Raw genomic sequence first — 12746 nt, 5'->3', positions numbered from 1 at the left:
GCCCACTAGTGAATAAGGTCGAGGGCCACGACCACGTAATCAAGGACTCTGAAAGTTTGAGTTGACCCTTGAATCCTGCACAAATATATCTACTGCCTTATCTTCTGGCGGCTTCAAGTTCATAAGTTTGTCGGGATCGGGATAGCAATAAATGAAATTAAACATTTAAAGTCCTATATTTCGCCAGCGCAGTTCCCAATTTTTATCCATTTTCTTACGCAAATTCGTCTTATAAAGTAATACAGGTCATCAGAGTAGGTAACATTCAGTGATACCTAATCATATCAATTATGAAATAAAATATCCGGTCAGCGATGATGTCGATGAATCAAGCGTGACAAAAATGATCGATAGAATTTATCAGGAAATTATGTGTAGTTCATATAGTCCTGCGCCAGTTGTTTACTTATCACTCATGACAGTGAAACATACGTGTCCCATACGCTGTGCGTCTCACGTCTGCAACAAGGTGCACACAGAGCCTGCGGTGTCTACCACATTACTGCCACCGCATGAAAAAAAACATCATGCAATGGTCACTTTGAACACCGCTCCCCCAAAGCCTTACTTCTATGGCTTCTCTATACTGTGCTTACTGTTTATACACTACGGTACTTCTCGCACCACATCGTAACGCACGTGTGGCAACTGCCAACACTCAACACACCTGTGTCGCTACTCGCTTCATTCAGTCCCCACAATTCGGGCGTTGCATGATCTGTCCTTCCAATCTGCACGCACCTTTTCTTCAATTATTTTTGTACCGTCTCGTAACCGCGTCTGAGAGCAGTGTCACCCGCCGCTCTGCTGTCAGGTAACATCAGTGGCGTTTCTTTATGTCACGTTGCGCTACCTCAACACTGACACCTCTGTTTAGCCTCTTCGAGTCCCGATCGCCGTCCGTTCTGAGGCGAGGTCTCACATTAGAGTTGCAAAGTTTTCCCAATGGGCTGCTACCGGCACCGCCCCGCCCCACAAACATTTTCTGGGATACCGGCATGCTACCACGCCCCAAGCAAAAAAACCGCCAAATTACCGGCATACTAAAAAACCTGCATTCTTGATTCTGGCTTACCCCTACATGAGATGCCACATTTTGGCAATTTCAGTAACCGCCCCACCCAACAGCCACCCATTGTCCAACTTATTACAATTCAATAGCCTCTTAGTGTCCAAAGTTTGAATCATATGCTGATAATTTTTTGTGCAAAATCAAAAATACCGGCATGCTACCGGCAAGACATGCCAGATACCACGAAAAAACCTGCGGTAGTGAAAAATTACCGGCATGCCGGTAGTGCGGTAGGGAAATTTTGCAACTCTATCTCACATCATGTCCACACGGCGTCCGTTGGGCTGCAGACCCTGCTCTTGTCTCCAGCAGGCCAGGCGGTGACAGAACCAGCGCTGTTGGCACACACGAGCTCACATTCTCAATGCTGATCATCTGGGCCACGCACTTTCATCACCATCACGAGGAATAATTAATTATGAAGCAGTGCCAAGAACTTAAATGGGAAATCTTGAGGTCAAAATACTTTGAGAATATTTTTGATTCTCGTAATAACGGTGTGCGAGCATATGCTTACATATTTAGATCACTGGTCACATATAAAGGAATGATCTCGCTTAGTTTCGCGAGCGGCTACAAGAAGCCCGCCCAGTCCCTACCTTGATCTGCGGCTGGTCCATCTCCAGCTCGGCGCCGAGCAGCAGCAGGTCGCTGTGGCGCGGGTTGCGGTTCACAAGGAAGCTCGCCTCCAGCACGGACAGCTGTCTCTCAGAGAGCTGCGGTAGCTCGCGGCTCGGGGAGAGCTGCGGACACACAGCTGGACACAGCTGAGGAGAGAGGGAGAGGTGGGCGGACAGCGGAGAGCCGTGGGGAGAGGGAGGGGAGCCCAGGGAGGAGCTCGGAGACAGCTGAGAGAGTCGTGGAGGAGAGATGCTGGTGTATCGATCCGGAGATGCGAATCTGTCAATCACAGAAAGGATTTTATTTAGGCTTTTAGCACGCAACGACATATCGCAGTACCAAGCTACATGCCTACGTGACCTGAATGCATGTCATCAAGCAGCTCCATTTTGTTTTTCTTGCATCTGCAATTCAACACACAAAGTGCAGGCCCCACACGAAGAACATTGTTATGCGTACGATTGAGCACGCCTCTCCTTTGCCGCCGGCATGCACTGTGGCCATTTCGCCTTTGGTGGGACCGCACATCAAGCAAGCCGATCGGAAGTTTGTAATTTAATGCTATGTTCCTTTACTTTCCATAGCTCCAATGCACTACGCAGCTCAAGGAAGCAGTGCTAGCAACAAGATGCAATGACGTAGAGCAGCCAGTCTTTGCTTTCATCTTCCGTTATTCATCACTGCTATATTCGTAGATGCATTTGCATTGCATATGCCATGGTCATTTAGCACTTAGATCTTTTTTCGAGTGAACCGCCACCGGTAGCGCAGTTTCATCTCTTCACACCCCATACCGCAGCCACAAATGTCGGTGACCTCCGAATACCACACCACACCCCTATATTACTCGGTTCCCAGTCACCGGAGCCGAGCTGGCCAGTGCGGTCACTCTACAGGTCACCAGAGGTCACCAGAGGTCACTGTCGTGCCGACCGTATGGCAGCGCGTGTCGACCGTGCCACCAAATGGCGTCGCCGTGATATGCCGTTCCCAGGGCGTGTCACTGCTGGCAGTGGCATGGTGGCACTGGACGGTGCCTGAAGCCTAATAGGACGCTCTGGAGACTTGGTTATAAAGTAAAAAAATGTGCTCCATTCACCTTGCTTTTGTTTTGCATTGTGATTTTCCCAAACCATATATAACTAACGACAAGACGGTGATCGAATGGTAACTCTTCAGGGCACAGGAGGTGCTGATTCAAGGCGGAATTGACCAATCGGATGGTACGGGACACAGGTTATGGGCCTGGGCAGACTTCTTAGTGTATCTGGGCTTCTGGCCTTTTCAACCCTTCAACTCCATCATACGCTCGAAATTTATAAAATAAAGATCATATGAAATGCATGCGTTCCCGTTTGCCGATTCGCACTGGTAGCAAAAAAGATAGGTAGGTATACCTTACATACATGATTGCATTCTATGAGACCGTGCTTTTTGGATGAGTTTCGTGTGTAATAGACTACCGTTTTCTCTAAAAGTTCTCAGTGAAAGATCTAAAATGTGTAACACCAGTAGATAAGGTGCATGCGAACGGAAACAGCGGCTAGCTATTCCACAAAACGTTACCGCCCGTAATAAATCACTGCAATGTCAGAATACTGCTACTTAGAAGGTACTTTGCGGCAACATGTAACATAAGCAAGTCACTCGCCCTTTTGCCGGTCCAGCCTGATGCAAATCGCACACATGTGCACTTTGGCTGTCAAAACACCAACAAAAAGAACCGGTGGCTTCTTATCGCCCAATAAGTGTCAGAGCCGCGATCGTTTAACGTCAGTCGATGTCAGTGCAGGTGCTCGTAGCCAATAAATCAGACTGTTAATGAGCGAGTTCAGTGACGGCCGACTGATTTCGGTGATAATTGGAAGTGCACAGCTTTGTGCGCTTGACATCGGTAAGTGGCTACTGCTTTCGTTGAGACGTTAGCGTCTATACGGTGCTTGGTGTTTTTAGTTTCGTTGGGTAAAACTCGGCCACATGAAATGCTTTTTATTATTTTATCAATGGCGATTAAAAGAAAAGGCAATTTTTTATCTGAATCTCCAATGAAGGCAACGGATACCTACTCCGCAAACCAGCGAAGTTGGTAAAAAGACTACCAGCTGCTGAGATATTTTATCGTAATACCTACACATCGATGGGTGAAATGCAGTACCTACTTGACTCTCAATGAAATCGGTCAACAGTTAATAGGCCAGATTAAGTCATTCAACCACTAACTCGATCATCCCCATACTGTAGGTACTATTCACTACTCAAAGTGCGTGTAAAACATTCACAGTCATCTATTGCTTGTTGATCACAATAGACCGTTGTCATTTTTAACGCCACCGAACGGTGATATATCTCCTGTTTGGACACACTCACAACACGCGTGCAAACAGCCATCAGTTCAGCAGTCGCAGAGCGAGGCTGGCGGTCCAAGATGGCCGGTTTCACCGCCTACATACATATGTAGGTACCTACTGCACGAGCGCAGCACGGTGGCAGTCACTAAAGCATCGCAGAGCGACCAGTAAAAAAGATTCAGAGACACTGTTTTAAGTCGATTGTGTCGTATGGGTGCATGCGATAATGCGGATGAAGCACCAAAGTAGTCAAACTAAAAGAAAGGGTACATATCTAATTGTAAAACTGGCTGACCCATGGAAGCTTGGGAGCGAAAAGCTTCCTAATAGCGACTCTTATCGCAGGCTGCAGCCTGCGGGCCTCAACGGTAGCTAATGCACTGGCCGGTGACGTCATCCGATTTAGTGGACGAGACGCGTAAATTATATATAATTAAATTATATATAATTTACGCGACCGTAAGGGAATCACACGCTTTATTTGTATTTTACAGCGTACCTATACCCATGATATTTTACGTGCACAGATTACCTACCCTGGACTGGACCACTGTTCTTCGTCTCTTCCACTAAATCGGATGACGTCACTGGTGATTTAGTGCATTACGTCACAGTGCATTAGCTACCGTTGAGGCCCGCAGGCTGCAGCCTCCGATAAGAGTCCTTCATCTAGAGGTGTGAACGCTCTGCTCTCGTCTGTGAGATGCCCGGACCTTAGATCATCGAGGCGTGTTTACGGATTCCACAAATGGCGCTTAATGGGGCGGCGGTCGATTGAAACGAGAGCAATCGCCGCTGATAGAGAGCGTGAGGGTTCGCCTATGTATCTGTCAACAGCCAGTGCCTAGATGACGCAGGAGTGAGGTAACCAACGTTAGGTTTGAACAGGTGGGGCTTGTTCGGGGATACCGCGGCCTCACTGACGCTCCAGCTACTTTCATGGGGGCAAATGGACGCACTATCTCTATGTTGCCTGGCAATAAAGTGGCCACCGACTTTAGTTAGGTCGGCCGGTTTTCCTCGCACGGCGTAGTTAGGTCGCCGTCTTCCTCGCGAGGCCTTTAACGAAAGTTAAGGCCACACTGGCCACTAAAAAAGGCAAAAGAGACTTCGCAATGCCTGAACGTTCTTGCGATGACCAAATTCGCTACCAATGCAGATCGTAGTCGAGATCAGTAATAGCTCTAATAATTTATAGTTACCAGTGCGTAGTATATGTTACTATTTTAGCCAAGCATTACGTGCTGGGGGAGGGGGACGTTCTTACGCCTCCTCATATTTTTTCGCAAATACTCGTATATGTAAAAACGGCGGCGTGCACTGTGCAGTGCCGGCGTTTTTGATGCACCTGTTCATGAATCTTTTCTGCACATGTTGTGAAAATTTCGAACCCGGGTCGTTCAAGGTCAGGTTACCAGGTCACATCAAGTGACCTTACTTCAGAAAAAGTTCCAATGCTCGCCATAGCTTGCACCGACTGAAAGATCGCTTTGAAACTTTCAGCGATTGTTAAGAGTATCAGTATGTATAAAATGTTTTTTTTTCTCGGAATTTCGATAGGTAGGTACCTGAAACCTAAGGTGAAGTCAATTTTGCGACCTCTCCATTACAAGTTAATGAAAAAAAAAAACACTCTAGCATCGGTATAGATCGGTAACAATGCCACATTGAATCGGAAAATTGCACCTGACATTGCATTGCAATTGACCCCTCTTTGTACCCTGTGGTCATCTCAGGTCCAAAGTCCCCACCAGTTCTTTGACATTAACCTTTGATAGAGACATGCTAGAGCGGTGAACAGTGAAAACACCTCAGATGTGTTCAGCTCGACGAAACGGATCGACTGCATCGCAACATGCCCTTTTCCGGTCAGATCATAACCTTAACCTTGAAGTCAAATCTTCCAAATGACTTTTCCAGGTCAAATTATAATTCATTCGGATTCGCCGCGTCTCGATGTGAGGAACACGATGTTCGCAAAAATAATGCCGTGACTCTCTTGGGTCAAAAGTTATTGCAGAAAATAAATACTTTTAACGTTTTTTTAGTTTTTGCCCTCTGGAGACTAAACCACCGACCTGATGTCGAATCTGAGGCCACACTCCGGGAGAGCGTTAAAAGGGCTTCCGAATAGGTAAACTTTTCCGAGGCGCTGTAGTTCTACTGGTTCCCGAGTTATAATGCGCCGGTTTTTCGAAAATTGTTGATATAGGCAAAATTGGACCTTTGATGACCTCTGGCGACCTGACTTCTGACCTGACCTAAAAATTGACCTTATTATTTCATGCAATAGTTTTGACGCTTTTTCGAGTACCTACCGCCTACCGCATATCGCTACGTGGCCCAGGAGCCCAGTTATAGGTGTGGGGGCGTGAAAACGCCCCACCCCCTCCAGCACGACACGGAAAACTTAGACCACCAGCATGGCGTGGGTAAATAAATCTTAGCACTCGTGAATAATATTGCTGGAAAAATTCAAAGCATCTTGTTTGCTTGACCTTAAATTAAATAAGTCGCTGCGCACCTCAGTCACACGAGTCCTTTTTACCTTTTAGGTATTTTTAATAGGTTAACCCGCGCCCCGTTGCGGGCCCCTGTCCTCTTTTCTCCATATCTCCTGAACGAAGGCAAGTAGGGTCACCAAACTTTGTAAATCCCTTTGGACATCAATTTTACACATCCTGACAAAATGAAAATGTGGAGACCCTAAAAGGAAGGCTGACAATGGCGTCAGAATGACGTCATTTTCGGTCAATTTTGATGTAAAACATGTTTCTATTATACGTCAATCGCTCAGAATGTTGAGTCGTTGACCCCATCAAAACGCCTTGGATTACCGCCAAGTGGTATGGACCACGGACCACGTATTCTTCGCCCCAAGGGCGCTGTTGTGTACGAAGCTCAAGTCTATTTGAGCTGGGCAGAATCAGATATGTTCTATTCTAAATGTGCACGACATTGACGGACACCGTTTAGGACAATAAGTTCGGCCTAGAATAACCGAAATGCTAAAATAATCGGTACGGTGAAGTCCAGCGAGAAATAGTCGGAGACCAACGTTGGGCTAAACAAAACCAAAATGTCAAGATATTGTTGAAAAAAGGTACAGAAAAATTGCATACAATGTCATATGTGACGGTAACCACTCATAAAATGTGACACTAAATGATATAAAATGAAGAGTTCGTAGTTCGAAATCGTCACTAATCTGTAATTTTACTCCCGAGCACAGGTAACACTCACCGTTTAGATCCGTCCTCTATCGCTGCATGTGTGCCCATGTTGGACCTCCGGAGGCTGGGTACCGCTCCCCAATCGCTGCAGCCCACCGTTCCAAACTGACGGAAGAATTACTGCCGGTCGCCTGAACATCGCTCCTTCCAGCCGCCTACCGGTGCCCGGAGCTACGTCACTGAACGGACGGACTCCCATTGGTTGAGCTCGCTAAGTGACGTCACCGTTCCACAGGGTCTCGGCTTGGGGCGGGTCCATGCCCAGAGGCCAGAAGTATACAGTTTGGGCTTCGAAGACGATGTATTCGCAGCACATAGACATTGGCCAGTGCGTACTTGGGGAAGGCGGACAAAGGCCTAATGATTTTGTACTTAGTGCGTGTCTGATAAGGATTAGGTACTGATTATAAAATGGCGAGAACAATCGAATTTCGAAGCGTTAAAAATTACGGCAAACCCCATAAAATGAAATTTCCAAAAGACGACTGCCACGGAAGGTATAACGGCCTGGCCTAACCCTTACATGTCCGAACCCGGGCTAGGAAGGAACATCGTTTCAAAAGTCCGTCTCGACTTTTACATGTGTATATGCCGAGGCTACGTGTCCGCTATGAGCAGTATCTTATGGCAAAATAGTGATTGTAAGACCTCGATCCCACTCATCCTTATACCCAAGATCAGCTCGCCCTGTGATTCGAGCTCAGTATAGTGTAATTGCCGCCCCTCTCACAGACAGCACGAGCGACATGTGGCCAACACTCCACGCGCTCGGTAACACACCGGGGCATCGGTACACCCATGTATTTCCGGTCTGCACCGCAGCTATAACATAGACACATGCCTTCACGGCAGTGCACACCCGAACTGCCGTTATAGGTAGTACGCAGACGCGTACCTTCACTACAGTTGTGCAAAGGAAGATCGTAACATTACGTCGCTTCCTGACAGGCATATGTAGCTTAGTTCGCAGCGGGGCACGCCCGTTGGTCAGTCAAAGTTCGGTACAAGACTAACGTTATGCAGGACTCACAATGACTCACATAAGGATACACGTAAATTCTAGAGTCAGTCAGTGAGACAAGTCATGATCTAGGATACGTGAACGCGATACAAGGTTCGCGTGTACGACATCAGTATAACGACGGATAAAATATTTCAGCTGAAAAAGACGGGATTTAAGTTACTTGACGATGCTTGGCACCTTGGTTTCTCAATCAAATCCAAATAATTAGACGATATTGTCAGCAAATAGTCGAGCACTTAAAGATACACAGGCGCCAGTGAGATTCATATTAAAACGTCCATACGATAGCGCAAGACGGCGCAGTATAAGCTGTCGGTAAGTAAGACTGCTTCCTACAACATTAAATACCCTGCTTTCAAATTCCAACTGTTTTCCAACATTTTCGACAAAACTATTTTTGAGTGTTCATCCCCCAAGTCGACCCGACCAATTAGCACTCAACAACACGAATACAAGCGAACAGAAAACCACCGTGCATAGCACCAATTCCAACACAGCACCTCCGCTGCTGCACGGGGCAGCCGCGACATAGCACCACGACGTCTCAGCGCGTGGAGTACAAGGAATGAGCCACGCGCCGCGCCTCGCTCACATTCACAGTGCCCATTCACAAAGCTGCCCACCCGCCGGACGGCCGGCACACGCAAAACTATCACAAGAGGGCGCCAGCAGCCAGCGCGAGCGAGCGCAGCAGCGAAGCAGCGCAGCGTTTCTCAACCGGCAGCGTCTGGTGATCGTTCACACTGTTCTGCGCTCAGCTGCCGTCCCCGACTGCTGCACCAGAGCAACCACCACGGATGCTACAGCGCACGCCCGCTGCGGCGCTGTCTTTCAGGCACTTCGCATCGCAGTCGGCTCGCCACCTAGCGACTAACGATGCAAGCACTGTTTGACTAATATAGATGTCGCGGCGGGCCAGCCGCGGCATCACCGGTGACCTCCCATTTTCTGTATGAGCTCGTCACAGATGGCGGTCACCTCCTGGTTTTCTCGCTCTAATTTGGTGGCTCTGTTTTCAGCCAGCTGGAGCCGCGCCGACATCCGCAACGCCTCCGTCTCCTGGCTCTTCTGCTCCAGCTCCATGTCCGTTTGTAGCCTGAGGAGAATGACATGTCGAGGTCAGGTGGCGGATAATGAGACGAGTTTAGCTAAGGAGTCTTCTCAAGGTCCAAAGAAAGACAGATGTTGTTACACAACGGGAAAAGTGGAGACATAAGACTCAAAGTTGAGTGACGCGGCTTGAATCATAGGCATACGATTGAGTGTGATAACATAAGCCCCAGTAAAAATGACAAGCTTCTGAATGGTTATCGCGTGCTGATTTCGACTGAGAAGAATCATAGAATTGAAATCATGGATTCTCCTGAACATATCTTGTAACCTCAATAGTGCGATAAGATAGTGACGGAATCAAGTACCTACAGGATAAACTAAGCTGTTGAAAAAACGTACCTACCCATGTTTCTACTGAGCCTTCAATTGCAGCAACGGAAGCGATGTCTGTATTACGGTAAACAAACAAAATTTCCCTCCTATATGATCAGCTCATACCTACGCCATCCTCTTCCATCAGTTGACCAACTGGCCCCTTCCCTCAGCTCCACTCTCCTCTCGTATTGTCAGCCCTCCCTTCCCTCTCCCCTCTCCCTCTCTCCTCAGCCCTCGTCCCTCACCTCTGCATGGTGTCCTCAGCGTACTGCTGGAGCATGTCGTACCGCTGCTGCTCCCGCGACACCTGCGACAGCGCGTGGTCCAGCTCGGCAGACACCAGCTCACTGCTCTGACGGTTCTCCGCCACCAGCGCCTTACTCTTCTCGTATTTACTGCGCGGAGAGAACGAGAGGGTTAAACGTCTTCTTTAGAGATCGCCACTTAACGTCACATAAATATTGTCGACGGCACGTAAGGATGCAAACCTAAAACGGACATTACAGCTTATCGTTTCGTTACATCTTATATGTATACAGCATTCAACAATTTCGTATAAACTTATCTATCCGAGATTTAACCCAACGTTTCATAGAGAATAAACACGATCTTAAGCGTTGTATTTCTTCCACTTCTTCCTGGTATGAATGCACTGCTACCGTTTTCGTTATAGGTCACGAATAAACAACTCGACCTATCACGAGTGGCCTCAAACCAACTGCCTGTCTCCCGTCCATGTCTAATATCCGCATACCGTCAATATCCAATACCCACGTCCCGTCCAAGTCTCCTATACATATCCGTTATCCACGTTCTGTCCATACAAATCTCACTAACCGGTGGAGGTCGGCGAACATGGTCTCGATGTTGGCTACCTCCTCTCGGGCCTCGTCGCGCTCGACTCGCAGTCGCTGCAGCTGCTGTGACTGCTGGCTCTCCTGCTGGACCTTACTAGCAGCCAGCTGTGCCAGCGCTGACGAGTGGCGCTCTACCACCTGAGAGAGAAACAGGGAGGGGTTAGATATGGAGAGACGGTCAGATACAAGGGGACACAAGGAGACAAGCTGACGAGTGGCGCTCTACCACCTGAGAGAGGAAGAGGGAGAAGGTTAGATGAGAGACGGACAGAGACCCGGGGAGACATGGAGACACCTTGAAGAGTGACGCTCTACCAGCTAAAAGAGGACGAAGAAGGGATGTGGTTAGATACACGGGGACACAAGGAGACAAGCTGACGAGTGGCGCTCTACCACCTGAGAGAGGAAGAGGGAGGCGGTTAGAGATGAGAGAGACGGACAGAGACGCGGGGACCCGTGGAGGCAAGCAGACGAGTGGCGCTCGACCATCAATGAACCGAGGAGGGAGGTGGTTAGATGAGGAGACGCATGGAGACAACAGACCAGCGAGACAAGCAGAGCTGATCAGTGCCTGTTTTAGACGATTAGCAAATCGGTGACCCTCTTTTCTAATCCAAGAGAATGACGAACCGTGCTAAGGAAACAGCATGGCATAGTCGTCTCCGACACATAAAAAATACCGACACATTCCACCCCCAGCACGCTACGCTGGTGCTACTTCGAAGTACGGAAAGATAGCATCCGTTCTTGGAAACGGCCAAACGTTAAAACCACCAGCCTGTCTGCAGTCTGCAGCCGTATTGCCAGCCATGGACTTCCCGACATTGCACATGGTCAGGATATTCCGGTGTGCGCTGGCTAAGGGAGAACGCACGGCTCATCGGAGCTCCCTGTGAGTTGTGAGTTTCCGCCAGCAGGGTGGGCCAAATAACTCATAATCATGTCAGAGAGACTCGAGTCTGATGAGACCAACAGCTGGGAAGGGTTAGGAGGGGGCTGCTTGTGGATCGATCGAGCCACAACACGGGTGCACACTGCACACTGCACATCCCATTCGATGCGCGGTAGCTATGACACTCACGGCTGCGGGGCATAAGAAAGAAGCGGACATCGTGATAGGTGGATATCATTTGTGAAAAGTCGATCATCTTAATACCTATCATTTCCGGCACCCGCCCAGCAACAAGACACATTATTCAGCAGCGTGTGTGGTTTGTACCGTTCATGACATCCAGAGCAAACCATTCGGTGGATAAGAGAGCAATGAATGGCCATACGAATAGCCCCAGTGTTTATACATCTGCCCATAACATTAGCTGAGTAAACAGGAAACCGCCCCCGCCGTGTAAGCGGCACCGTGCTCTGCACAAGACGTCTGTCTGGGCCGCTGAGGGCTGGGTTCCGTCTCTGCAATGGCTGTGCACTGCACCACTTTACCCCTCTGCAGCGTCAATAATCTGCTACCAGCCGTGAAATGTGCGCCCTCCGCAGTTACACAGCCTGAGCGCACGTGTCTGTCTGTGTGTCTGTCTGTGCCAGTGAGTCATAGGCTCGATACGGCGGAAGGGGAGGGTCGCTGGAAGGGCGACAGGGGCATTAGAGACCCACCGCTGCGGCCAACGACAGGCGACAGGTCTGGCCGTGAGCTGACAAGCCGCATACCGACTCAATGTCAACGTCACACACTGTTTACATGACTAACCTCGATCCCAAACGGTCCCCGAACACGAGGCGCGCGACCGCCGTGGGCTTCAATAAAACTATAGACGTCAATGGGTTTCAGTCGCAAATGATCACCGTTTATAGGGGAGAGCGGGGCCAGTTGAAACACGGGGTCAGATGAAACATGGCTTTATTTTCAACAGTATGCAACATATGGCGTTGCCGACACCACTGCGCATCCGCGCTCGACCACTTCCTTTGTCAACGGCATTTGGGCGGCAAACGGACGGTAATTTTGATTTGACACTTGTTTTTGTGTTTTTGAGGGGCGTTTGGGAGAAATCGTTTTTATGAATATTTTGTGATATCTCATATACCTTTGTTTGCTGAAAGAAGAACTCCTGGCTCCGGAATAACACCTTATTTGGCCCTTCATTCAGCATGATGCAGTCCCTCCAGCATGGGTGAAACTTTGACATCACCATTGGGGTCCCAAACGTC

At 48.7% G+C, this 12746-nt stretch overlaps 2 protein-coding genes across 3 annotated transcripts in view; both read right to left on the bottom strand.

The window, feature by feature from the left end:
• Positions 1–340: 340 nt before the first annotated feature.
• On the bottom strand, positions 341–7378 carry LOC122386732. Of its 2 annotated transcripts, none has more exons than XR_006257433.1 (4): positions 7285–7330; positions 1672–1839; positions 1331–1407; positions 341–905 (listed from the first exon to the last, which is right to left on the bottom strand). XR_006257433.1 is itself a non-coding variant. In XM_043376237.1 (4 exons), exons 1-4 carry the CDS (start codon positions 7320–7322, stop codon positions 821–823), a joined length of 501 nt encoding a protein of 166 aa, XP_043232172.1. In that variant the 5' UTR covers positions 7323–7378; the 3' UTR covers positions 341–820. The 2 variants fall into 2 exon arrangements, 1 of the variants encoding a protein (XP_043232172.1); XM_043376237.1 differs by having other exon boundaries at positions 1672–1972; positions 7285–7378.
• Positions 7379–8060: 682 nt separating this feature from the next.
• The window catches only part of LOC122386758 (serine/arginine repetitive matrix protein 1-like), a 35322-nt gene continuing 30636 nt past the window's right edge, over positions 8061–12746 (bottom strand). Inside the window, exons 4-6 of the mRNA XM_043376305.1 lie at positions 10564–10721; positions 9972–10121; positions 8061–9394 (exon numbers count right to left, since the gene is read on the bottom strand). Coding sequence (XP_043232240.1) covers positions 9226–9394; positions 9972–10121; positions 10564–10721 — 477 coding nt within the window. The 3' untranslated portion in view covers positions 8061–9225. The remainder of the gene's footprint in view (positions 9395–9971; positions 10122–10563; positions 10722–12746) is intronic.

This window comes from Amphibalanus amphitrite, unplaced genomic scaffold (assembly GCF_019059575.1).
Source record: "Amphibalanus amphitrite isolate SeventyFive unplaced genomic scaffold, NRLGWU_Aamphi_draft 000261F_arrow, whole genome shotgun sequence".
Lineage (NCBI taxonomy): Eukaryota > Metazoa > Arthropoda > Thecostraca > Balanomorpha > Balanidae > Amphibalanus > Amphibalanus amphitrite.
Note: the sequence above shows the minus strand (reverse complement) of the source record. Positions and strands in the feature narration are given on the sequence as shown.